The sequence below is a fragment of the Aphelocoma coerulescens genome, chromosome 8 (assembly GCF_041296385.1).
Source record: "Aphelocoma coerulescens isolate FSJ_1873_10779 chromosome 8, UR_Acoe_1.0, whole genome shotgun sequence".
Lineage (NCBI taxonomy): Eukaryota > Metazoa > Chordata > Aves > Passeriformes > Corvidae > Aphelocoma > Aphelocoma coerulescens.
The window spans coordinates 31,323,883-31,350,355 of record NC_091022.1 but is presented as its reverse complement, the minus strand read 5'-3'; the positions used below and the strand labels follow the sequence as shown (position 1 = coordinate 31,350,355).

The 26,473-nt window shown below is 46.6% G+C and overlaps 1 protein-coding gene across 2 annotated transcripts in view; it reads right to left on the bottom strand.

Moving 5' to 3' along the window:
• The window catches only part of ROR1 (receptor tyrosine kinase like orphan receptor 1), a 147,620-nt gene that overhangs the window by 44,324 nt on the left and 76,823 nt on the right, over nt 1-26,473 (bottom strand). Inside the window, exons 1-2 of one of the 2 annotated variants that reach the window (XM_069023614.1) lie at nt 20,693-20,766; nt 3,188-3,259 (exon numbers count right to left, since the gene is read on the bottom strand). In XM_069023614.1, the coding sequence (XP_068879715.1) occupies nt 3,188-3,259; nt 20,693-20,708 (88 nt within the window). In that variant the 5' untranslated portion in view covers nt 20,709-20,766. Of the gene's footprint in view, nt 1-3,187; nt 3,260-20,692; nt 20,767-26,473 lie in introns of those variants that run through there. The other variant, XM_069023613.1, reaches the window with a different exon arrangement.

Genomic DNA, 26,473 nt, shown 5'->3' with positions numbered 1-26,473 from the left:
CTCCAATATTATCTTTGCCTAAGGATGAAGAGTTCCCAAACAATTCCTCCAGTGTAGCAGATGTAAATAGGCTCTCATTCCAATCCAGGCCTATTTCTCTGTAAATAAACCAACATGGGATGGAAGGAGGAAGGCAAAGCCTCTCCTTCCATGATCCCTTTTGTGGGAGAGGAGCAGCTGAATGGAGGGATCAACTTCACCTTTGTAAAGAAGGAAAAGAAGATGGGAAATTGGGAGCTTTCCCAAAAAAAGAGCTGGAGCAGGAGCTTGTCCCTTGGCGTGAGGGGAGAGAAGCGGAGGCAACACACAGGGAAGGAGAAATCCCAGTAGGAACACACATGGAAGAGGCTTTTCCCAGCCTCGGAGCAATGAGCCACTGTCCCCATGGGACATGTCCCACCTGGGGCTGCTCCAGGCTCCCCCAGCCCAAGGGAATCTCAGCTGGAAGCTTGGGAGTGAGAAGCTTCACATGCTGCCACCAGCTCCCTGAAATGGGGCTTTTCCCACCACCAGAGCCCCCCTTTCCCCCCCAACTTCCCTTATTTCTCCTCATAGAATTATTTATAGGATCATATTTTCATTTCTCTTTCTCCCTCGTGGCATTCCATCTGCACACCATGGTTTACCAGTAGGAAAAGAGAGAGAAATGCTCACAGCTAAATCTCCCCCGTTTTAACAGTGATTATTTTTTATTTTTTATGCCCAGTTTGTTTGTTTTTTTAAGGTTTTGGTGAGAAACCACCTCCTCCCTCCCATCAATCGTTGCTTTCAACAGCTCTTCACGGGTGGCTGCGTCTCTTTTAAATTCATTTCCTGCTAAAAAGAATAAACAGGCAACTATTTAATGCTGTCGATTTAGCTTATTTAATAGAAACTGAAACCTGAATAGGGCTCAGTTGTAAGATAATCACTGCAGAGCTCACCCAGCGAGGCAAAGCACCAGATTAAGTCATTATTTCAAAATGCAGAATACTATTATCAAGCTGTTCCTCCTTCCCCAACACAGGGCACACACTGGAGGAGGAGATGCTCATTTCCAAAAGGCAGCAGGTAGAGCTGGAGCCACTTAGAGCGGGCAGGGATTTAATTGGGAAATCTGGCTGGAAACCACTTTCATGTGGTGAATTTAACAGGCTTTCAAATGAGTTTTACTGGGACGCCGGCGTGACCTCCTGGCTGAGAGCAGCCAAGACAAGTGGATGTTGACTCCTTGAGATGCAAAAGAAATGGGAACCGAGCGCACGCCTCATTTTCTCCTCTGAGGTTTTCCACTGCCCAGCTCAGCGTGTGCTGCCGAGGGCTTGGCTTTATCCAAGCCGGAGTTTCCAAGGCTTTGAGGAGAAGCAGCAGCTCCCACATGAAAGCCCCTGTTGGTGCCTGGGACAAGACAAAACCTGCGTGCCTTTGCTGGCAGGAGCTCCGGGAGAAGCCGCCCCTCTGACTAAGCTTTTCGGGCACAAACGCCTTTTAATCCCGTATGTAAATCCGTGCTGAGGTGTGGGAGCTGCCAGCACTCTAAATGCTAATCAGCTCCAGCAAAGGGGCCGGTAATCCCCCAGGAATGCGGGATTCAGCCCAAGCCGTGCTAATTGCGGCATTCCAGGTGGATTAGAAGCCGGGAACTTCATTTTACCTGTTTCTGACAATATCTCTAGCTCAGAACAGGTGCCGTGGAGTTGGTGGGAAATGGTTCAATCACCAAGGTCGGGGTCGGGCTCAGCACTGGCACAGAAATCTCAGCTCTGCTGGGACTCTCCAAAGCCAAAGCTTTGCTCTCTCTGGCATTTCCAAACTTTTGAGTGGATTTGTGGCCTTTACTTTCATTTTCTAGGCCACTTAGTTATTTCCTACTTTCTGAAAAACCAAAGAAAGCTGCCAAACAAGGAAAGAAACATGGAATGAGAGCAGGTTTAGGTGGGATGTTGGGAAGAAATCCTTCCCTGGGAGGGTGGGCAGGCCCTGGCACAGGGTGCCCAGAGCAGCTGGGGCTGCCCCTGGATCCCTGGCAGTGTCCAAGGCCAGGTTGGACGTTGGGGCTGGGAGCAGCCTGGGACAGTGGGAGGTGGGGTGGGACTGGATGATCTTTAAGGTCCTTCCCAAGCCAAACCAGTCTCTGATTCCATGATCCTGCCTGGGGGAAGCACCAGCACTTCCCCACAGCTTTGGGATGTTCCCTGAGCACAGCCCAGGCCTGCCACGAGCACCTGGATGAACCCCTGCAGTGGGATAAGACAGCCCTTCTATCAACGCCTTCCCGCAGCCATTTGCTGGGATTTGGGAATTCTCTGCTGAATGACCACAAGCTTCTCTCCCTTTCCCACCAACCCTTTGACTTTCATCTTCTCCACAGTGTCCTGGATCACCAGAAAGTCCTGCTCCTTCCCTGCTGGGAAGGCAGATTTGAAAGAATCAACCTAAAATCCTCAGAATTACATATTCTCCTCATCCTTAAGCACAGAAAACATATTTATGCATAAACATCAAACATTATGAACACATGTTCAACAAAACATTAACAAAACACAGTCAAAAACAGTTGGGAAAACCATCTGGGGCAGAATTCCACTATGGGAAATTTCCATCTCAATAGTTAATGGTTGGCAAATGAAAAGAGTGGTTGACAAATTGCCCCATGAGGGTGGCTAAGAGCATCCTCAAAGACAGGTTTGACTCAGGAGCTGCAGCCACTGCCTTGCAATGAGGGAATCTCAGCAATTTGCCTTAAATAATTAACAATGCTTAATTTACAAAAAGAAGGGGAATGAGAACTCTCTCGGTTTTTTACAATATACACCCTCTGGAGAGCTCCAAGTCACACATAATTACCACCTGCAAATATTTTGTATTATTAAAGCCTCAAAATTTCGTAATAAAACACATCGGGGCAAACTGAGTGCCTGATGCTTGTGAATTTTGAGTTCAAATCCCAAGCTCCACCACACAAAACGTGTGACAGAACATCTTGAAATATTTTTGCCCTGTGGAACATTTTCCTGGTACAAGGAATGAACGCAGCAATCTCCAGAAATCACAGAATCATGGAATTAAATGGTGATGGATCCCGAGGTAAATGAGGTTTATCTTAAATACCTCGATCCCCCTTTGTTTGCTGATTTGTTCAAGTCAAGAAAAATTGAGATTTTAAAATCTCATTTCAGGTGGTTTGGGTTTTTTTCTGCCTTCTTACCTTTATCTAATTCACTTGAGATGTTCCATGACAATGTGGGCATGAAATCAGCAACAACTGAGGAATTCGCTCCTGGAAGGGGAAAAGAGAAAAACCAAGAGGTGCTGTTAATATATGGATTCTATATCATCAGGAATCGAGTTCCTGTCACAGGAATAAAATGATTTGATGCTCTGTGCTGGCAGGCTGACACATCTGGGCAGCAGAAACAGCCAAGGGGGAAAAGGCAGCGGGCCAGGGCTGGAGTTTGTTTTGCAATGCTGTTCACGGGGAGGCCTCGTGCTAATTAAGCAGCCCATCTTTGGGATGGACTTGACCCACCCTAAAACCTCTCCCCAGGTTTTATAGAGGTAGAATGACTCTGCAGTGGAACAGCTGAGGGAAACACGGTGCTGAGAGGCTGCTGAAGGTGTTATCTATCAATATTTACAAGCCATTTGAATCCTGAAAACCCATGTGCACGAGAAGGGATGTGGTTCATGTGCTGAAGTTATCAGGGCTACTTGTATGAAAACTCCTGGAAACAGGGGCTGCAAGGACTGATCTGAACCCCAGCAGCACCTGCTCACTGCTGGGAGGATTCTTTACTCTTCAAGAAAAAGCTGAATGGGGATTTAAGTCTTTGCTTGTATCTTTACCTAATTTTAAACAGCAAATCATGAGGAGGATGGTGTTAAGCCAGTGTGCCCTGCCTCAGCTCTAGGTCATGGTAGAACATTCCCTGTATCCAAACGTGGATGACTTCACCCAGCATCCAGGATTCACTGTCTCCCTGTAACAGCAGATCCACTGCAGCCTGTGAGGCTGCTCAGGCATCAGGGAAGGCTTTTGGAGTCATCCCTCAGGGATAAATAGACTCTGTGAGCCTTAGTGAGTGCTGGAGGAAGGGTGGGACGAAGGGGTGAGCACACACATCCCATGGCATGGGAAAGCAGTGCACCTCCTAATTCCCTGTGTCCACCCAGCCCTGAGAAACCTGACCTGGAGAAGGAGAGCGATGCTGGGTGGGAGTGTTCCAGCACTGAGTGTGGCAGAGGGAATGGGAAACAAAACCAAGCAGTGCTCTGGGTGCCAGTCCTGGAAAGATTCACTGCAAATGAACATCCCACAGCCCAGTCCTGCACCCTGGAGGGACCCCTAGTGCTGGATGATCTCAGAGGTGCACAGGGAGGGCAGAGTTGGGATGCTGCAGTCAGATGAGAAGAGGAATGTTCCAAGTGTCTTCATTTCACTTTGACACCACCTTTGAGCTTATTCCCAGATTTCACTCATAAAACACAGCCTGCAAGGATATGCAGAGATGTTCTCCCTTTATTTGATGGGTTGGTAACTCTTCCATTAAAAAATCACAAGAAACTGCAAACACCAGGTCACACACAAACCCACAAAGCCATTTGCTTCAGACACAGCCAGTGCCCTCTTTATAAATAAGGCCTGGCTTAAAAGCCCACCTGCTTATTCAACACTCTGCCAAGTATTCCCAATGTAAACATGGAATTTGAAGGTGTTATAACTCCCCTCCAAGCACATCGTGGCTCGTGCAGATCCCCAGGGCAGAACCCACTGCTGGGGACAGGCCCTGGGCACAGGGAAGTGGCACAGCCAGCAGTGGCACCCATTGGCACCCATTGGCACCAGCTGAGATTTTGGCCCACTGAGTCCATCCCTTCTCATTCTCTGCTTTTAATTAACAGCTGAGCTTATCTAACTCACATAACCCTTATCTAACCCTAATTTTTGGGACCACACGGCTTAAACTTGCAGGGTTTAAGGAAAAAGTGGATCCAGTGCCAATATTGCTGTCATGGTGACCATGACATGGGGGGTAGGTGACAAATAACCAGTGGCCAAACATGACCAGGAGCTGGTGGGTGTCAGGCTGTACCAGAGACTGGGATGCTTGGTTCCCTGTCCCTCCTTACCCTTCCAGCTCTCCTAGACAAGAAATGGGACAACTCCTGTGGTAAAACCCCTCCAAGACTGGGATCTGAGGTGCTGCTGCTCCTGCTGGGACCAAACTGGTTCATCCCAGTGTCCACAGGCACAGCTCAAACCCACAGACAATGGGTTACCTCAGTCACACACTCGTGTTTGGCACTCCACAACAGATTTTCTGTAGCCACTTTGGCTCACCTGGAAATATTTTAGCATGAAGAGCCCACAAAACAACCAGATTCCGCCAACAGGTAACACAGATGAACCAAAATTAAACAGAAAGTACTGACAGCACTACGGCCACACGCAGTATTTGTTATTTAAAACTCCAGAGTGCTCATATTGATGTTTTCCTAACCAGCCTTTGAAAACATGACCATGAATCTCACAGAGCAGACACCCAGCAGCTCATCTACAGGAAAAACCACGTTAGAAGACCAAACTTCCCTATTTGTGAGACAGTTCTGCAGGCTGGTGACCGGTGATTTTCTGATATTCCTCAATGAAAGCCCCAAAGAAGAGCAAAGCATCACTGTGCCCTGAGTAAACACTGTATTGGATTGAAGGGAACTCACAGAGCAGCTACGCCGTGTAGGAACAACCACCCCAATGCAGGGAAATAAAACATCCCAGGAAAAAGGTCCAGGAGACATCCCTGAATTCTGTTTCTACCTGTGATGACTCAGGATTGCTGTGCATGAAAGTGAGAGCCGTGACAGCTCCCCTTGGAACAGCTCTGTGGTAACTCCAGAAGGTGAGCTCCCAGCCAGCCCTGGGAAGGGATGAGTCAGGGATTTGCTCACAGGGGCACTGGAACAGACTTGCCCATTTGCTGTCACCACTTCAAAATAGGGGGAAAAAAAATCTGCTTAATATCAGATCACAGAATCCCAGGATCACTGAAGTTGGAAACTCCCTCCAAGGTCATCCAGTCCAAGCTGTGCCCCATCCCCATCTTGTCACCAGCCCAGAGCACTGAGTGACACGTCCTTGTTCCTTGGACACCTCCAGGGATGGGGACTCCAGCCCTTTCCAAGGCCTGACCACCCATTCCATGGAGAAATTCCTCCTGATGTCCAACCTGACCCTTCCCTGGCACAGCTTGAAGCCGTTTCCTCTCGTCCTGTCAACATTGCAACTGAATTTTGAATGTGGAGTTTAAAAACCAATCCTTACTTCTTAAAAGTCCCCTCATGCCCAGCTTTAACTTGAACAATCAGATTTGTTTGGAAGAAGAGTCAGCCTGAGAAATGTGATCAGCCGACAGAGCCATTATCCCGTTAAGGTTGTATTCATCCATGGAATCATTCCAGATGAATGATGACTCTTCTTCTTAACACTGGCAAGATAATTATCTGCTCCAACCTATTAAGAAACATTGGGTTTAAGTTAATGAGAAGTCACAACAGGCTGTGAAAAGCCAAGTAAAGTGTATTCAAACACACTCCCCACAGAGAAGTTGGCCAAGATCTGATTTTATCACCATATTGCACAAGTGTGGAGTGAATTTCACACGTCAGGCCTTGTAAAGCCTTTGTGATTAAATAAACTTCAGTAAGGTTTACAAAAAGCTGTACCTGCATTTGTAAGATGAACTAGAGACTGTAAGTCAAAAAAAAAGGAGATAATGGAGATAACTTCAAGCCCAGAAATAACTGAAGGTTTTAATGGGGAATAAATCTGTACAGAAAAAAGGAGCGAGCAAAATAAATCCAGGAATGAGGATATCCTGCTCACCAGACTCTAGAGCACGAGGGATGTGTGGATGCTAAGTGGAGGAATGGACACATCCAGTGGAAGCATGGCCTGGGATGGACCTTCTTTTTGGGGCACAAAGATGGAAATCCCAGGTCTTGCAGGAACACATCTTTTTAAGGTGGAAGATAAGTCCAGTTAAAACATGCAAACAAAAATTCCAAGTGTGTTCTTAATGGGAAGCCTTTGTATCACACCAGTGGCTCATTCCATACCCCAATTCTATACCCTATTTATACAATTATTTATATAATCAGGAGTAATTTATTTCCTCTGACAGAAAAATGAATATGATTGCAATTCAGATCTCACTGCAGGATATCCAAACCAGCAAAAAGAACAAGGAGGTGTTTCAAGAAGAAGCTGGAAGTCTGAATAATAAGATAAACGATTCAGAATTAATGTTTAAACTACATAAAGAAAAGTTTTCCATTTGCAAGCCTCTTTCTGAATCTGAGCAGAAATCCTTCCCCAAGCACGCCTTGTTATCCTGTGAAGGAATTTGCCTAAGGAAGTGATAAAAGCCCAATTTCCCGAGACATTAAAAACAAGATTGGGCAAGACATGACTGCAGACACCAACGGGGAGTTATCCCACGCTGGCAGCAGGGTCAGGGCAGGACAACTTCACAGGGGACTCAGGCACAGCTCGTTTTGGCCAAATCACCCATGGACATTTTGTAGCTGCAGATCTACCAGAAACATCAACCCCTCCCTTAAAGAGGGGAATAAAAATCTCCAGCAAACAGACTCCTCAGCTATCCCACTTGGACAGAACTCCAGGAAAGCAGGAATGGCAGAGAAACTCATACAGACTTACAGAAAAGCTAATTATCCTAAGTGCTCGGTATTTTTTTTGCTTTTCTGCACATTCCAGACCAACACTTCATCTTTCCCTCTGTCTGGTTCCTACCTGACTGATCCCTTCCAGGATCTTCCCACAGATCTGCCTCCTGGCTGTTTTTCCTCTCAGTCCTATCTCCCTCATCTTCCTTTTCTGCCTTTTGCATTCTCTGTTCCACCGATCCTTTGTGAGCTCCCCACACGTTTCCATCTGATCTCCACAGATATTCCATTTTGCAATCAGCCACTTTTCAGCCTCTCCACAGCCCACCCCGGAGCTGCTGAAGGAAATCTAGGCAGACTGCAATGGATAAAACCTATTATTTACTAATTTTCTTGTCAGTTTAAAGCTGGCACCATCCTGAAATTTCTATCCTATATCTCAAATTCTGCTTATACCTTTAATGTGTGAAAGGATTTTCCTGACATTGGGATCTCTCTATGTCTGCATTAGAATTCTCCTCTTTCCAAAGGAGGTGGGAACTGGGAATACTTCAATCAGTTGAATGAGGGAAAAGTGCAAGAAGATGGGGAATTGTTGAGCTTTTCTGCTCTTTGAGTAAGGCAGGTATCTCTCCAGGAGAATCTACTGCCTTTAATAGTATGTGATACCACAGGTCAAACCCTATGGATACTAATCCTCATCTGACAGGGCAAACCTTCCATGGATTATTTAAAAAACCAGTCCATGTTAAAAATATATTCCTGCAAGGAGCCTCCACCTGCCATGCTCAGGTGAAGCTGCTGTTTCGAATATTTTGGAAGACAAGAGCCTACAAGGATACACAATAAAATCTGCCCCATAACAGACTTTTAAAGAAGTTCCCGGTGAGGAGCGTGAAATGCTGCATGGTGGCATTTTCCCAGTTAGCTGTGCTCCCCCTGCTTATTCCATGGCTGGAAAAGCAAAGGGAAAGCTGGTTCTGCCAAAACCTTGCCTAGGCAGGTCCAGGGGATAAGAGTTTATCAGATCACAGAATCACTGAGGTTGGAAAAGACTTGAGGGTCACCCGAGTGCCCGATGCCCACCTTGCCACCAGCCCAGAGCACTGAGCGCCACGTCCTTGGACACCTCCAGGGGGGGGACTCCAAACCTCCCTGGGAGCCCCTTCCAATGCTGCCCACCCTTTCCATGGAGAAATTATTTCCAACATCCAACCTGAACCACCCCTGGCACAGCTTGAAGCCCTCTCCCCATCCTGTCCCTTGTTCCCCAGCTGCCCCCTCTTGTCAGGGAGTTGTGCAGAGCCAGAAGGTCCCCCCTGAGCCTCCTTTGCTCCAGGCTGAGCCCCCTCAACTGCTCCTCACAGGACTTAAATGATTCCTCCAGAGTTCCAAACAGTCATCACCGTGTCCAAAATGCATTTTCTGCTGGCAAAGGACCCTCTGGAGCTCTCCAGGCTGCTCCATGCAGAGATGATGTTGTGGGGTGCTAATAACCTTTAAATGGTTAATTTTGTTCCAGCTCTTAGAATGTGATACTCCTGCACATCTCCTTGTTCTTTATCTGCTGTGTTATCATTATTGATAGCCCTGGGCAGGTTAATAATTGGCATTAGATAGGGAAATTTTCAACACCAGTGAACAATTCAGGCTCTGCGGATTTCAAATACACGAGACATTAATTTCCAGCTTCAAAAGGGAGACGTGCAGCGGGATGATTTCATTTAGTGCAGGACTGGAAATTGTTAGGAACTTCATTCATATCCCATCTCTTCCATCTATCAGAGCCCCTCATCGCTGCTACTGGCACTTTCATCAGCAGGACCTCTCTGCCTGGGAGTGGTTCTAAATCTTCGAACTCCTGAGGGCTGGAGATAAAGGCAAGGATTAACCCATTTAGGATGCAGCATCAGAAAGAATCCCAGTGCCCTATTTGTGGTTTCAGGGAGTGCTTCATGCACCTGACCCCTCTAGCTCCCCTTTTCCTGCAGATCTGCTCTGTCCCAGGAGGATACAGCAGCTTTTGGCTCAGAGGGGGGCAAGTCACTGGGGTTTGAATAAAACCCACCCCGAAAGGCTACTGGCGAGATTAAAACTCGTTCTCAAAAACATCTTTCTTGAATGGCAGTGTCATCAGAAGATGATGTGATTGCTATGCTGGAGTGTCTGCAAACTCTTAAATTACCTTTAGATGTTTTGGCAGCAGCCTGGTGCCTTCCACAAGTCAGTATTTTTAGTAACTTGCTCTTTGGCTAAGGTCATATCAGTTAAAATTTGTTTTCTTCAGCGGGATCGGAGACATCTCTTGAAAGAAGAGGCTTTTAAGAGGCCCATTTTATATGCTAATACCTTAATCCTAAATTTCTAATTGCCGCCCTACAATTCCTTTTGATTGCAGCGATTAATTACAGATTATCATTAATGTTAGATGGATTTAGAAGTCACTGTGGAATCTGGGTGCACTTTACATTACTCCAAATTGGGTCGTTAACAGTTCCACTTAAGAAGAGCAAAACACTGCACCCTGGAGCAAGCCACAGCTTTAATGACAGGGAATGAAGAAAAGAAACGGCCACTTGGCCAAGGGCCAGCGTTTCACAGCTCACAGTGGAGCCTTTGTGCTTCCGAGCTGCAGAAATGTGGCCACGATGGCACTTCAGGGCACTTCCAGCAGACCTGGAGCACCACATTCCTGGGATGACACCGCTCAGGTGGGTCCGGAATGATCCTGCACTGCACGAACTCAAAGAACCTCCAAGTTTTTCTAGGAATAATTCGTTGTACTCTCCTCAGTCTGAAATATGAGGGATGTTGGAAGGAAGATATTGGAGGGACACGGAGTTTTCCTGCCCATAAAGAGAGGTTTTACTGGATCTGGATCCAGAGTCTGGTGGATCCTTGGTAGCTGTAACACTGGAAGAGGGCACAGCAGAGCTGCTTGCCAGGCAAACTTACAAAGGTTGGGAATTCGCATAATAAATGCACATTTCCCATCTCTCCAAACAGACCTGGATTTTTTTTTCCCATTTTCCATGCCCTGAGTTCTTCTGGGCATCTCAGACTGGTGAAAAGACAGAAGAGAAAGTGGAAGTGGGAAGCACCCAAAGAAAACTGGATGACTGCAAGAGAAGGAAGCAAAAAGCTGACAAAAGCAGGAAGAAATTCCTGACTGGGGCTTATCCAGAAGTGGATGGGACAGAAAACAGAGGAGTCACAAAAACCCATCGGAATACCACAAGGGAATGGAGGAGGAGGAGGATGTCCTGGGACACTGTTAAGTGAAGATGCTTCAGTGCCAGGAATGGGGAAGAAGAGTCCAGGGAGGGATGGAAGGAGTGTTGGCACAGCAACATCTGGGTTGTCTGAGATGCCTCCCAAAAGTCTCAGAGTCGGAAAAGAGCCGAGATGCCTCCAGAGCCTCCCTTACGAAGCCCACACATCCTTGTGACTCCAAGTGATCCACAGCCCGCATTCCCTGATGGAATTTGCTTTCCTGAAGACACCAGTGCCATGCACAAGCATTCTGGGGGGCCTGCCCCTCTCCTGCCACAGGTTCCCGTTCATTTCCCTCCCCACCAGCCGAACAAGCAGCGCGTGGTGGGGACAGACGTGTTTGGAGACGAAGGATGAAGTGGCCGGACCGGGCTTTGCACTGCACCTGCTGCCTTGTCCCTGGCTTCCATCAGTGCCACTGCACTAAATCCACCCACAAAGGCTTGAAAGAAGGCAAAGGCAGCCAAGCCCAGGGAGGGCAAACAAGAAATCATTTACATCCCCCATAAATCGCGGCACGCTGTAACTCCTCGCGCCTCAGCGCTCGGGGGCCGCGGCTGACTGCAGAGGATAAGGAGACCAGCAAGCCACAATTAAACCCTTATAACTTGCGAAGAAAATTACAGCAGAAGGCTGCCATGTGCAAATCCATCACTATTTTTTCGAGCCCGATAATTATTTTTGTTGCAGCGACGAAAAACGGGCCTGTGTCAGCCGATGAATTAATGGGAGGGCCTGAAACAATTACTCCTTAAATACACAGAAGTCTCCCCAGTGTAAACACGCTCCCTTCTCTTGCAGATCCTCGTGCTACGAGGCAGACGTTGCCCCATGACTTATTGGCTGCCCATGATGGAGCAGTAAATGCTGCCTGTTTGATGGCTGCAGCCTCATGCCTTGGATTTTACATGGCTCGATGGTGATTAATGCACAAGCTGCCAACTGCAGCCAGAGGCTGAAACACAAGGCCACACTGTGAAACCTATGCTAATAGAGCACAATTTATATAAAAAGGGGGGAATGTAAATATTTAACTGATGCCAGAGCTGGATGCTTTGGCTGAGCTGGGACTGAGCTACATTGATTGTTCAGGAGGAACTTACACCCTAAAACCCACACAAGTCTGATCTCAGACAGGCTCAGAAGGTGGATTTAAAACTTCGTTTCTTCTGCTAAAAGGCTGTTTTCTTAAATTTTGCTTCAAGTCGAGCAGATGCCACTTGTGAGAGCTGCTGCTTGTGTGTGTGGAGAGCTGGCCTGGGCTCAGGTCTCCCTGGGAGCACTGAGGGAAGCGCTGGCAGGCCGGATCCTGACCCGGATCCCTCCGGCTCCGGCGCAGCAGGCACAGCATCCTCGAGACCAACCCCAAACCAAGGCTCTCCAGCTAATTTGTGTTTATTAGCAGCCTCTAGAGAGGGCAGGGCTCTGGGAGGTGAAGACTGAACTCCCTTCTCATGGCTCTGGGTTGGGTTTCAATCACAGCACACGACACAGGCTGTCCTTGTCCTGCCCCTTGTCCTGCCCTCGTGGCACTCCTGATCCAGGCTCTCATGGCAGCCAACAAAGGCAATTATGCAGGTAATTAGTCTGCACAAGAGGTTTATGTCAATGCTTCAGAGGTTTCTTTTTAATCCCTTCATTGATGGAACAAGTTAATTGATTTAGCCACAGTTACAACTTATTTACTGTAAGAAAGTTTCCTAAATCCAAGGTTCAGCAGGATCTGAATTCAGATACTCACATCACGAAAAATTAAATCCAAACTTAACCAAATTTATTTTCACTGCTGTTTTGGGGGGGGATCTTAAGTTTCATCAGTGGCTGCAGCTTGGTCTTGCACTGTATTCCCACGATTTCCAAGGATATTCCAGGGAATCCCATCCCATCCCATCCTGGGCATGCAGAGCTCAGCACTGCGAGCCCCATGCTGGCAGCTTAACAACAGACACCAAATCCAAAGGTTTGACAAAATCAATCTCCTGAATCCTTAAATTATGCAGCAATCCTTAGGCACTTCCCAAAGCTCAGCCAGGGCTGTTTTTATCGGTGCAAAAGAGCCACTTCTAAAAAACACAATTAAGACGTTGCGAGCCTTCACCTTAATTGCACCCAGCAGCACAAATGTCTGTGGGCTTCGTGACCCCGTAATGGCTTTGCCACAAAAACCCAGCCCACAATCTCTAAAAGTTAATAGCCTGTACAATGGAAAATCAACAGGAGCAGGGCAGAGTCGGCTTGTTCAGCCCTAACTGCTTTAGCAGCCGCGGAAGCCTCACGGAAGGATAAACCACTGATGATTTTTTTATTAGCTCGACAAACAAGAAGCTCAGCATTTGGTGTAGTGCTACTGCAGAGCCACAGGGATTAGGTTTCAAAGCCGTGGCAACTGCCATGCTTTAAGGAACTCGTTAGGCTGGAAATGGATATAGGCTCCCTCTGGAAGGCAAGGCAATCCAAATAAACACACTGAGTACAGCAGCACATCCAGATGAAGTTCCAGGGGACCCCCAGTTCTCTCCCCCCAGAGCAAAGCCCACAGCAGTGTCAGGGTTTATGAAGTTCTAGGGGACCCCCTGTTCTCTCTCCCAGGAGCAGCAAAGCCCACAGCACTTCCAGGGTTTATGAAGTTCTAGGGGACCCCCTGTTCTCTCTCCCCAGAGCAAAGCCCACAGCACTTCCAGGGTTTATGAAGTTCTAGGGGACCCCCTGTTCTCTCTCCCCAGAGCAAAGCCCACAGCACTTCCAGGGTTTATGAAGTTCTAGGGGACCCCCTGTTCTCTCTCCCCAGAGCAAAGCCCACAGCACTTCCAGGGTTTATGAAGTTCTAGGGGACCCCCTGTTCTCTCTCCCCAGAGCAAAGCCCACAGCACTTCCAGGGTTTATGAAGTTCTAGGGGACCCCCTGTTCTCTCTCCCCAGAGCAAAGCCCACAGCACTTCCAGGGTTTATGAAGTTCCAGGGGACCCCCTGTTCTCTCTCCCCAGAGCAAAGCCCACAGCACTTCCAGGGTTTATGAAGTTCCAGGGGACCCCCTGTTCTCTCTCCCCAGAGCAAAGCCCACAGCAGTACCAGGGTTTATGAAGTTCCAGGGGACCCCCTGTTCTCCCTCCCAGGAGCAAAGCCCACAGCAGTACCAGGGATTTGTGTGGCTGCTCCCAATCCTTGTTCTCCAGGCCAAAGGAGTGCAGCAATCTCAAGCTCAGCAGGTGAGCAGAGCAAGCAGCTGCCAAAGTAAGCCCAGCCTAGGGATGGTGCTGAGTTCAAATGCTCCCACAGTCATTACAGGGCTCCATTCCACTGCTGCTTCACTCCCATCACTCAGCTCCAGGACCATCCAGGAATATTTTGTATGGACTATTTACAGGGCAAGGAAAACACAGCTTCTCCTTGAAGGCTCTGAAGCAAACATGACACCGGGAAATGGAGATGGTGGAATGGCCTGGAGAATTCTCACTCATTTCGCAGGGAATATTTACAGACTGCTCCTCCAGCTTTTCTCCACTCATCTGTGATGAGTTCCCAAACCACTCCTTGTGGTCAAGCCAGATTTTAATGCTGTTTAGCTTTTCAAGTATCCTAAAGTTCATTCCCAGGTCCTTTCCCCACGCTGCCAGGAGCTTCAGCCTCTGCTTTGCCCCACTCACCATCATGTGTAAGATCCCATTTTACCAAAACAAAGAAAATCCTGCAGGATGAAGGATGGAGGGAGACCATTCCCAAGTGCAGTTCTGATCTTTTGAGGGAGGATTTTTGGGAGGAGGATTCCTGCCTGAGAGATGCAGGGCACTGATTGCACAAAGTCTAAACACCCCATCGCTGATAGGAGAAATATGTTGGAAATATGCATTTTTTATTCTGGCAATTCCTTTATCATGTTCAGGATTCTACTCAAATATCACAATCTACCACCTGTTTAATTTAAATTAAAGTGCTGAAGTAACCAAACTCCTTCCCCTGTGGCATTAAAAGACTCAAATCTTTCCACTGTTTAACACGTGGATGTTCGAGGAATATTTGAACCTAATCCAGATTTTACTGAGATACATGGAAAATCCAGCACCAATTAATGATTTTGGATGCTGTTTCAGGTTTTTGCATTTTTTTAATCCTCCTGAAGCACAGCACTGCCAAGTCGTGTATTATCTCACCCAAATTCCCAAATGAATTGACTCTGACAAGGGGTTTGTGTGCTGCTGGTATCCACAGTGTTTCTATAAGGCCAGGGATAACAGACTGGGGTATTACAATAATCTTTTAAAAAATTAGCTATTAGAGCCTCAGGAGGGGTGTAAGAGAAGAGATTTAGAAGAGAGCAGGTTTAAATTAGAAGTTAGGGAGAAATCCTTCCCTGTGAGGGTGGGGAGGCCCTGGCATGGTTTTCCCAGAGAAGCTGGGGCCACCCCTGGATGCCTGGAAGTGTCCAAGGCCAGGCTGGACATTGGGGGTGCAATGGGATGAGCTTTAGGTCCCTTTTAAACCAAATCTGTCTGGAATACTCTGATTTTTTTCGCCCCCTGCTGTGGGCAGGGACACCTTCCACTATCCCAGGTTGCTCCAAACTCCATCCAACCTGGCCTTGGACACTTCCAGGGATAAAGAGTCCACAGCCTGTCATAAATATTCTCAATTTATACCAAAGGCAGGGTAAAAAATACCTCTAGTAGGAGGCATATTCACAAAGAGATGTGAATAATCCAGGACTGGATTCCACAGAGAGGAATATCCTGACTAAAAGGATCAAATTATTCCTGCCACATCTAAGGCCACTGGGATGGTCCAAAGCACATCCCATCTCTCAGTGCAAATGTAGACAAATTGCAAATATCAATCATGCAAAGTGTCTTTTTTTACCCCATTTCTCAGCAAATTGGTTCCTGTTTGGAATGCCTGGGCTGGGAATGCTGAAGGTGGGAATTCTCCAGAGATGTGGTTCCCTCCAAACCACGGAGCAAACCTTGCCCTGTGATTTTGGTTTCCTTGCATTAGTGCCTTCGTGCTTTGGGAGCATTTGATCCCTACCCAAACACATTCCCACAGACACAGTGCACACACAGCCAAGCAGAGCCAGGTTTGGGGCTGGGATAAAGGATCTGGGATGTGACAGCACATCCCAAACATCTCCCCTGTGATAATTCCCAGTGTTCACTGAGAAGCATCTCCTGTGCCCAGAAGCTCTGACTACTGACAAAGTGCATTTTAATTGCAAGACTGGTGCAGAGAGCGTGGAGGTTTTATTCATCATGGCTTTGCTGCTGCTCCTTCAAGCTAAAATTGGTTTTGAAAGAGGAGTTATTGCACCAAACTTTATCCAGTTCTACCTGAGCCCTCCAAAGACAGAGTCAGCCTGGAGTTTTAGTCACCTGCAGTGTCATATCCAAAGCAATAAATGTTATTTATTGTTAGAGATGAGCAGAACCTCTGCTATCCCCTTCCAGGATGGAATTAATTAGTAAATCTATTTGGGCAGTTTTATACTAATGCAAAGCTGAGCACAGGGGTGTAAGTGAGGAGTAATTTTTGCAGGGGGGTGTGTGAATCCGAGAGGCCAGTCTGGAAGTGAGCAACATGAGGTGACAGAGCTGCTCTCTGTGCCAGCAAGACCAGTCCCCTGTGATCCCTGCACACTGCCCATCCCAGTGTCACCTTACAAGAAAGAACCCAAACTCCTCTGAACATTTTACTGTGTTTAAACAAGTAACACACTTTGAGAAGTGGAATCAGAGATGAGCCTGACACCTTTGTATCTTACCCGCTTTGTATCAGCCCACAGATGAATTCTTACTTCCCAGGAACAGGAGGAGATGGAAATGGGGAATGGGATGAGGCACCAGCAAATTTTCCAGGCTCCATCTGCCCCTTCCAAGAGCTTTCCCTGTGTATCTAAGGCTCTGTAAGTGTGGCAGAGGAAAAGCAAAGCTCTCTACTCGTTGCATTTCCACACCGTGGCACACGAACAGCAGCACCCCACAGACACTGCTGCTTCCTCAGAACAAAAAGCTGATTCCTTTTCCTGGCCAACCTCCAGACATGAGCACAGGTGACCTCGTGGGGCCAGGGCCACCTCGCCAGCTCTGGGTGCAGTGCCACCAGCTCTTCCACAGGAGCTCCCATCCATATCCACGTGGTGCTTCCCAGTTCTGGGAGGGCTCCCACTGTGGTCGAGGGACTTCTGACCAACAAGCACAAATCCAGGAGTGCCCCAACTTTCAGGATTTGGCTCCCTGAGTGCCATTCTCCCTGACTCTGTGCCAAGCCTGGAGAAGCTGCTCTCTGCTCCAATGGATAAACACTGAGCTGCAGACACAGGAGTCCTGGCGACCTTGGCTTGTATTTATGGAAAGCAGTGCAGGTGGGTTTACATTCCAAATAAATAAATACAAAAATACTTCATAACCCTTGGAAGTCAGCAGAGAGCAGCGTGGTGGGATCAGCTTCTCATGTACTTCCCAGTGGTACTGAGTGTCACTGGGATGGGAACGAGCCAGGCTGGAGAGAGGCCAGGAGATTCCCTGCCCTGAGTGGTTAAACTTGGAGCAAAACCAACAGACAGCAAGAGAAAAGAGGAATTTCCCCAGGGATGTTCAAAGTAGGGATTTCTCCTTAGCAATTAACTCTGAACAACAAATTAGTATTTGTGTGTCCCCCACCCTGAGCACAGCCCCATGGAAAGGAGTGTCTGCTGGCACTGGGATCAAGCAGACACTGAGGAATGTGCTGGAATTGTAGCAGTTTCAATTATCACTTACGAGGCTGCTGCCTTCACTCTGTGAAGAGTCAAACAGAACTCCAGGGAAAGCAGTGTGGTTTTTCAAGAGGCACTTGGGCTCGCTGCTGCTCCCATTGAAGCCTCCAGAAAAGCTGCCACCGAATTAGGAAATGCTGAGCACTTCTGAGAGCCCCACAAGTGCAGCAGAAGTGCCTCACAAAGCCATTAGCTCACAACTGCTCTACAAGCTACAAGCAAGGAAAATAAAGCCAGCAAAGTAAAAGCAAAGAAAGGCGCAGAAATGTTTGAAAGCCCTTCCAAACCATCACGGGCTGACAGGCTGCAGCCCCTTTCATCTGCTGCAGGCCACTTCAGCAGGCTCCAGGATTTAATTAAATGGAATGTTTATTTACACAGCTCGGGAGAGGGGCTCGGCAGCCACCAGAGCCACCTCACCGAGGTTTATGGACTGAAATAGCCGGGAGCTTGGCAGACTGGGACATGAAATAAGGCCAGGATTGATGGAATTCAGAGTGATCTGGGCTGGTGGCGTGGGCAAGAACCAGGACTTTGACTGACTCTTGGCTGGGAATTTTCTGGCAAATCAAGAACCTCCTGCTTGACCTAAGAGACACAAGAACCACGAGAGCAAAACCCAGCAGCACCCGCTGACCCAGGGCACAAGCCAGAGGGGCTGACCCCACTCTGGACTTTGTGGGGAACAAAATGGAATGGAATGAAATGAAATCCAAGGCCACGGAGTTGGCTTGGTGGCACCTTGATAAACTGCAGGCCCCTGCAGAGATTCTGAGCTCCTGCAGCAGCAGGACCAAACGTTCCCCCTCACGCAAAGAGCAGAAGAATTGCTCAGCTCCAGGATTTGCTTTGGCACGGGGCGAGGACACCGTGGCACCGCTCGTGTGTACTCAGCAACTTTAGAATCCCAGGATTTCTCCTGGAGATCTAACAAGAGCACTCAGCGCAGTTTCTGGCTGCTTACAAAGCAGACAAATGAGGAAAATGAAGACTTTTGTTTTCACTGGGCTGTCAGGTCACATTTAGCAGCGGGGCTCGAGTTCCCTTTCCGAGGGTGCTCTGCTCCATCCCAGTTATTACGTGGAAAATGACTCAAGGTGCTGGGATTGAAGCAGAAACTCAGCCCCTAAGGACCTTTTATACACAAACTTCTGTATTCCTCAAAAGGTAGAAGGATGAGAATGAAGTGATGCCCTTTCCTGGTCTTAAAATCAGGAGTCACACACGGTTAGAAGGGGAAAAGGGATTTTACCTTGGTATTTATTTTAAGGATCCTTAGGTGCACACGTCCAGGTCATATGCATCGAGATGTACCCCACCGAGTCTATCTCTGTCTTCGTCTTCTGTCTCCACCTCTGACCCCTTCCCCAACATTGGGTGTAACATTATAGGTTTTACTAATTAGCATATCCATCAAAGATTCCTCAATGAGAGGCTCAAGTGAGCCCCCCTCCCCAAGGAACCTTCCCCTGGATGGTTCTATCTTGGTTTACAGAATGTGTTCTGGAGAGGACCTTGGGCTCTGGGGCACACTGATCTCTGGCTACGAAGCTTCTAAAATGTTTTGTCTCTTAGCTTGACAAACAAGTCCAAGAATGTAGGCAAAAAAGCACTAGGAATACAGAAGTTGTAAAAGGTATAACAGGGGTATAAAGGAAAGGGCAAAAATCTTCATGGCATCAGAAGGAGCTCTGCCCTTCAGACAGCTCAACCAGACTTCAGCTGCCAGAGGACACACAGAGCTACCAGAGCTCCCCAGCCCTGGAGCTGTAGCCCAAATGCATTTATCCATTTAAAGATTTTGCCTTCATTGCCTCAGATTGAGGGAGCTGTGATTCAAAGGGCTGTTCTTCACTAAACCTGGCTTTAAGGTGCCCAGTGGTTGGACCATAAGTTACACCCTGGGCTAAGGGAGGCCCAGGGTTTGTCCAAAAGGGATCAGAATTGGTGCTTTACTTCACTGAGTGACTCCTTCACTCAGCTCTGACAGGAGAAGTATCTGGAATTACTGCAGAAAATCCAGCATTCTTTGCTGCCCAGAATACAGAAAAGAAGGATGGATTTGAGGAAATCGTTTCAAACCCAGGGAGCTGCTGTACAAGAACAATTATTGTTGTACAAGAGCAATTATTGGCTATTTCCTCGTGCTCATATTCACCTTGAACTAGAAAATTCCTTAAGTAAAAGCAGACACTGGAGCAAAGGTTTTCTGCCTCTTTTCCAGAGCAGAGTCAGCTGGTGGCACAGAGAGGGGGGATCTGTAATGAAGAATGCATTAAGTTGCATGGTGCAGGCTCTGGAAAACCCTACAGAGACTTGGGGGGAAAAAAAAAAAGAGAGAAAGCTAATTCTTGAAAAATAATCTGCCAAATAAACAGAGCAGCCCATGGAGAAAGGATCAGCACAGAGTTTGGAGGGAACACCAGAGACAGCTTGAGAATGATCCTTTCTTTAACAATATGTGACCTTCCACCTTAATTCTTTCTTTACTAATGACTGACTTTGTGTCTTGGAGAGTGGTAAAAATGGCAAATACCCCCCAAAATAAAGGCAAACGGTACTTGGGGGGGGGGGGGGAAATAGAGATGAGACCACAGCAAAATGGTAATTTCAGCAAAAATATCTGCCCATCATCTGGCTTGAGGAGTTGTGACCCTGGTTTTGTGTAAGCAGCTCTCACATGAAGAGAAATTCACCTTAAAATATCCTTCCACAGCCCCACAATCCTTTGAAAAGTGGTTGTACAATCCCTTACTAACACAAGCTGTTGGGAATATGTATTTTAAATTCTGGGAAGGCAAATCAGTGTTTCCATCTTGCTTTCCCATTGCACGTTTCTCCAAATTCAGAAACACGGTGAGTGATACAAAGAACCAGTATAAAACTGGTAATTGCAGGTAAGGCACACAAAGAGAGGGGAAAATACCCAATAAAAACAAATCCAAAATTGGAGTGATAACTGCAAATCTAAACAAAAAAGATGTAGTTCAAGATGAGAAGAGGGAAATAAACCAACCTGCAAACCAGATCATGCAATTTTTGTGCCAAATGCCTCATTTTTGAATTAAATCAGCACGGACTGCTGAAAACCCTGCACGGTCCAAGCCCCAAGTGAGCTCCAGAGATATCTGGCACCCTGATTCCACAGCAAGGATGATTTATAACCGTGCTTTGTAATTGCCCCCTTGGAGCACAGCCCATTTTGAACCCCTGCCTAACGAGCTGATTTGGGGGTGGAGTTCTCCTAACGCTGCCTGGCAAAAGTTGGACGTGAAAATCTTTGAAAGTGTTCAATTTTTAAAAGATTTACTGGGAACATAATAGCAAATATGGTTGGAATCAGGAGCCAAAAGGGTTTTTTTCAGCCTGGAGAGAGCAAATAGTCTGTTGTTCCTTACATCTGGAACAGTAGTAATCTATTCCTTAAGCCTGAGCAATCAAATTACTCTAATTTTCTGTTGTCTTGGCTTGAATAAATATTTTCAAGACAAGTTATGTTAAAAATATGCACACGCTGACTGCACAGTGAAATGTGCTTAACATCTGTGCTGCAGTTTAGTGTGGCAAGATGGAAAGGTATCCCAATGGAAAGGGACTGCAGAAAAATCACTCCCTTTCCACTGGAATGAATAACCTACTGAAGAATAAGTATTGGACAAAATAGGGGAATTTAAATGAATGATAGAGAAATATAAATATATATAAAATAGAATATACAGGACTAGGGAGAAAATAGGTATTGAAATAGGGGGGTAATTAGGGAAAAATTAGACTAAAAGGGAGGCTGGAATTCCTGTGGCAGCTGCACAGGGATAAATCTCAAAGGGGTGGTGGGCTGCAAATAATAGCTTTCCATCCTTTCATGGGATCCAGCTCTGGTTGGGCTGATTGGGCAACTGGGGAAAAAAAAGCACGTGAGAAAAATGTGGGGCTTTTTTCTGCCTCTGGAATCCCCTCAGAGCACTTGCAGGTCTCACTCCCCATGTGAGGAAGGGATTTGGGTTGTTAGGAAAAAAAAGGAAAATTGGGACTTTCTCATTTTGTTTCCAAGAACTGAAAACTTCTGAGATGTTGAGTGAAAAAAACAGGAACAATAATAATAATTGTTGTTCAATGATAATTAATTCTGGCCAAAAGTAGCAGGGAAATGCTCTGACTTTTCCAGCAGATGGGAAGGCACAGGCTGCAAGGCTCCTGCCTGCAGAGCGACCCTGAGCACCTCCAAGGGCAGGGGATGAGGAGAAAACTGTGTCAGATTTCGGATCAAAGCCCCATGTGCTTCTCATTTTCCCCCTCTGCATCAGGGTCGGGCTGACAGGCATTTCTGGAACTGCAACAGCACTTCCAGTCTGAAACAGGTCACTAAAAGAGAAGTTATTTCTCATTTCCAAGGCCCCACTTACATTCCAACGGAAGGAGGAAAATGAAGGCACTTAAAACTCTTTTTCACTACAGCAGTTTCTCCCTCCTGTTACTTCTTCCTGCAATATTGGGACACGGGGAATAGATCTGGGATGATGATCTTTTTCAAAGGATTGTCTTCTGCCATTTCTCATTCGAAGAAATCACACTTGGCATGGTTTTCCCCTAATGGGCACTGCCTGGTGGAGTGGGAAGCTCTGGGTTGGAATGCAGATGTGCACATCTGTAGGTATTTATTCCTGCTGTGCAGGTTTAAAACAAATAAAAGAGTTGCTGGTTTCCCTTCAACTTAAAATCTTCAAACTGGTTTGAAATCTTGGCATTTTGGAAGCCGCTGGCCTCTCCTGCTCTCCCAGTCAGATGTTTGAGCTCCCACCACAATTCCAAGCCCTCTCCTACAAACATAAACATGGTTTTGCTGTCACCTTCTGGACCAGCATTCCAGCAAAACATCAGGAAACCCAAAATAACCCTGGAGTAGGGACCCTTCTCACTGATGTCTTTGCTGCTGTTCAGATCCACATTCCTGGTGCCTCCGAGCCGGAGCAGAGGGAGGGGAGGGGATGAGGAAAGCCAAGAGCTGCAGAGTTTTTTCTGTGCTTTGAAGAGAGAATTATGTCTGTTGAGATAGAGAGTAATTGATGTTGAAAATGCACCAATAAATTAATATCACAGCAAAGCCGAATCCTGGGATTTATGGGAATGCAATCCAGGCCGTTTGGTAAACAGATCCGAAGTGCAGACGAGCGGGGAGGATAAGAAATACAGGAGCTTGGTTTGCTTCCAACTGAGCAGATTAATGTCAATATTTAAGAAAGCCCCAGAGGAAAGGGGAAAAAAAAATCAGCCATCTGAAACAAAATATTGGATTGTGCCGGGGCTGTGGGATTATCCAAACAGAGCAGAATTTCACCCTGCTGCTCTTGATGTGTTTGAGTCCATCAGATGTCATGGAAGTGCCCCTCTTTGGGAAAAGTGAGACTGCAAGTGCTGGAGAAGCTCGTTCTTATTTTTTGGACAATTCTGTGCCGTGGAGTGTCCACAGCTCCTAACTCCCCGTGAGGGGCCACAGGGAAGGGTCTGTCAACCCCTGGGAATGCTCCGTGTGCAACAGAAATCCTGCTGAGAGTAAGATCATGGAATCATGGAATCATGGAATCATGGAATCATGGAATGGTTTGGGTTGGGAGGGACCTTAAAGCTCATCCTGCTTCACCCTGCCATGGGCAGGGACACCTTCCACTATCCCGGGCACCTCCAAACCCCGTCCAACCTGGCCTTGGACACTTCCAGGAATAACTTCCCTGAGGTACAGATGAGGCAGAAGATCTCCCAGACCTCTCCTTTCCCTCCTCCACTGGAAGCCAGCCACCATAAAGAACCTTCCCAACACCTTTTTTCCATCACCAAAATCCCTTTTGATGCTCTTTCTCCCTAAAAGCAAACTCTGAGGGACACTCGGATCAATCAAACACATTTCACTATGGAAGGAGCAACTCAGAATGATTTAAGCGTTTCCATCCTCATAACTCCTTAGAAATACTCTGGAGGGTCAAGGGTTGAAAGGCAGTCCTTTGAAGAATCCCATACTGATGAACATTTTAGGCAATCTTAGCAGGAATGTTAATTACCTGGAGTTGCTGACGGGACACAATGTGTCGTGCACCCGGTAAAACTTTAACGAAAACCCTCAAATCCATTTTTCCTGAACGTATTCCAGGGCATAGGTCAGCAGAGATTTTAAGTAACTTTAGTTAAGTTTAGTAAAGTTAAGTTTAGCTGAGTTGAGACTTAAGTCTGTGCTTAAATACTCTGCTGTAAGAGGGTCTGTATCACAAAAGGACTAGAACCACAAAAATCCAGCCCGAAATGCCAAGGATACCAGGTGATCCCGAATCCCTGAGCTCGAAGGGAAGAGTTATGGTGAAGTCCTGTCCATATTTACCTCTTCCATGAGCAGCTCACGGTGTATTTGTGACACAAATGGACCATGTTAATTGAAAATGTTAACACACAATAATCTGATGAAAATGTACTACTCATCCATCAACATTGTGGAGTAATAGTGGAAAGTGTCCATGCCCACGGAATGAGATGATGCTGAAGGTCACTTCCAACCCAAACCATTCCACGAATCCATAATCAGCGGTGAGAAGAGGCAAAATTCCACATCAGCCCTTGGAAGCACATTCCAGTCAGGGCCCATCAAGTGGCTACTTCCAAAGGGCAGCAAAAGCCAGGATTTCTTTTGGGTATCATTAAATTGTTCCAAAATGCTTCATATTTATAAATATGAATTATTTCCAGGTTCTTGTTTATGTCAAAAAATATTGATTATAGGAGAACTTCAGACAGTTTGTCCTAGAAGTTCCTGTTTAAATTCCTTTTCCATTAACAATACAAATACTGCTTTTTCCCTTTTTTTTTTTTTTTGGAGAAAGAAAACCGTGAATAACTAAAGGCTTTCACCATGTGATTAACACATCACCACCTTGAAAAGGCTCAAACTTTCCTCAAGGTGTATCAGCAAAAGCAGACAAAACATCCTGGAGTTATTTTTCCAGAGGATGGTCGGAACTGGCGTTGCAGTAAATCCCAAATGCCAGTGCAGCCGTGCTTATCCTCCTTTTCAAGTGAAGCCAGCTCGGAAACTTGGAAGACCTTTTGCTAGACAGCCCTTGCTCCAGCTGCTGCCTTCCCAAGCTTTGAAGGGAGGGATTATCAGGATGTGTCCAGTGAATTAATGGAATGATGGCACCAGCAAAAACAGTGTCTTCAGCTGAAAAATAACTTGGAAAAACTGAAGGGAAGCGGCCGCATCCAGTGAAATGTTTTCCCTGGGAAAGCCTCGGTGTGGGCTGGACTGACTGCAGGCTGGGAGTAAGATTCCCACTCTGTTCCAGAGCTTTTGGTTGCAAATGCTGCTGGTGAGGTGTTGGTTCCCTGTGAAAACCAGGTGAATGTGGAAAACTGGGATTTCCTCCCAGATGCCAGAGCAGGAGCCCCATCCATGAGGACAGAGCAAAAACCTTTCTTGGACTAAAGAGAAGTTCCCAATAAAACCACAAGTCTTAAAATGGGAAAAAGTGGGAGAAGCTTGGTGTGGGGCCCCTCACAATATTGCTTTGGCTCATGCTTGGTAATTCTCCACAGGCCCTCTGGGATTTATTCCACAAATTCTGCAATTCTCTTACTTTTCCTGCTGCTATCCCTTCATCAAGATGTTCAAATTCACAGGCTCATCAATTTTCCAATACGATTCCATCAGCTCTATTCCTGCCAGCCCAGCAAACAATCAGCAAAGTCCTTGGAATTGCACCACTCTCAAATTTATAATTAGAAATATTTTAATTGCTGTCTCTCGTGGAGAGAAAGATAACTTATCTCCCCTAAAAATAAACAAATCCAAATGGAAAGAATTCATTCATAATTAAATCATTCTCTCCAGAAAACCTACAAGCAAGATGGATGATAGAGGGGAGAGATAAGAGGATTAGAAATGTAATTTTAAAATTGTCTTAAGGGGGAAAGTTTACACCCACAGGAGTTAAATGATACCCAGATCAGTTACAGAGAATTAGCTCAGCTCAGCCCCGATTAAATGAAGATATTAGCAAAATAAAACTAGAAAAATGACATGAATAGGTGGCAGCTTTCAAAGCTGCAGAAAGGCTTAAGAAAGGAGAAATCTTTTAAGAAATTCCAAAGGTTTTAAAGTGGAGTTTAAATATTAGAAATAATATTTAAATACGTCCAATTTTTTTAATCCTTTCCACGCTTTGTGAAACAGGGTATTAAACTGTGTATCAAAACAAAATATTCCAGGCTGAAAAGTTGAAGACAATGTGGAGCAGCCAGGAACTGAAGGAACCTGGGCTAAACACAGGAATCTACACGACAGCTGCTGAAAAACTGGGATGTGGGAGCTGGTTCTAATAAAGAGCCCACTTTGGCTTTCATCAAAACCTTGAAACTCGCCCAAGCTGTGCCCAACACTGATGGAATTTGATTCAGTGCTCTGTCTTCTTTGTCTCTCAGCACAATTTGATTTCAGGCAAGAATCTTGGGGATGGCAACTCCAATCTCTGAAAATGCCAAAGGCGCCTGTTCTCCCGGTATTCCAGCCTCGCTGGAAATGGGAATTGCTGTCATCCAGCAGACCAAAGAGAGCTTAATCCTGAAGGATTCCTAGGCCAAATTCCAGCCCCAAAGCGTTTGATATGCTTGGATAGGCTTCCCATAAGCAACTGAAGTTCTGAGTGCTGGAATGAGCTCCCTCCTGGGATCGTTTGGGGGTTGTCTGGATTACGGATGTGCATCCACGCTGGAGCAGGGGCAGCCCAGCCCACGGCACCAGCACTGCCTTGGGAACAGC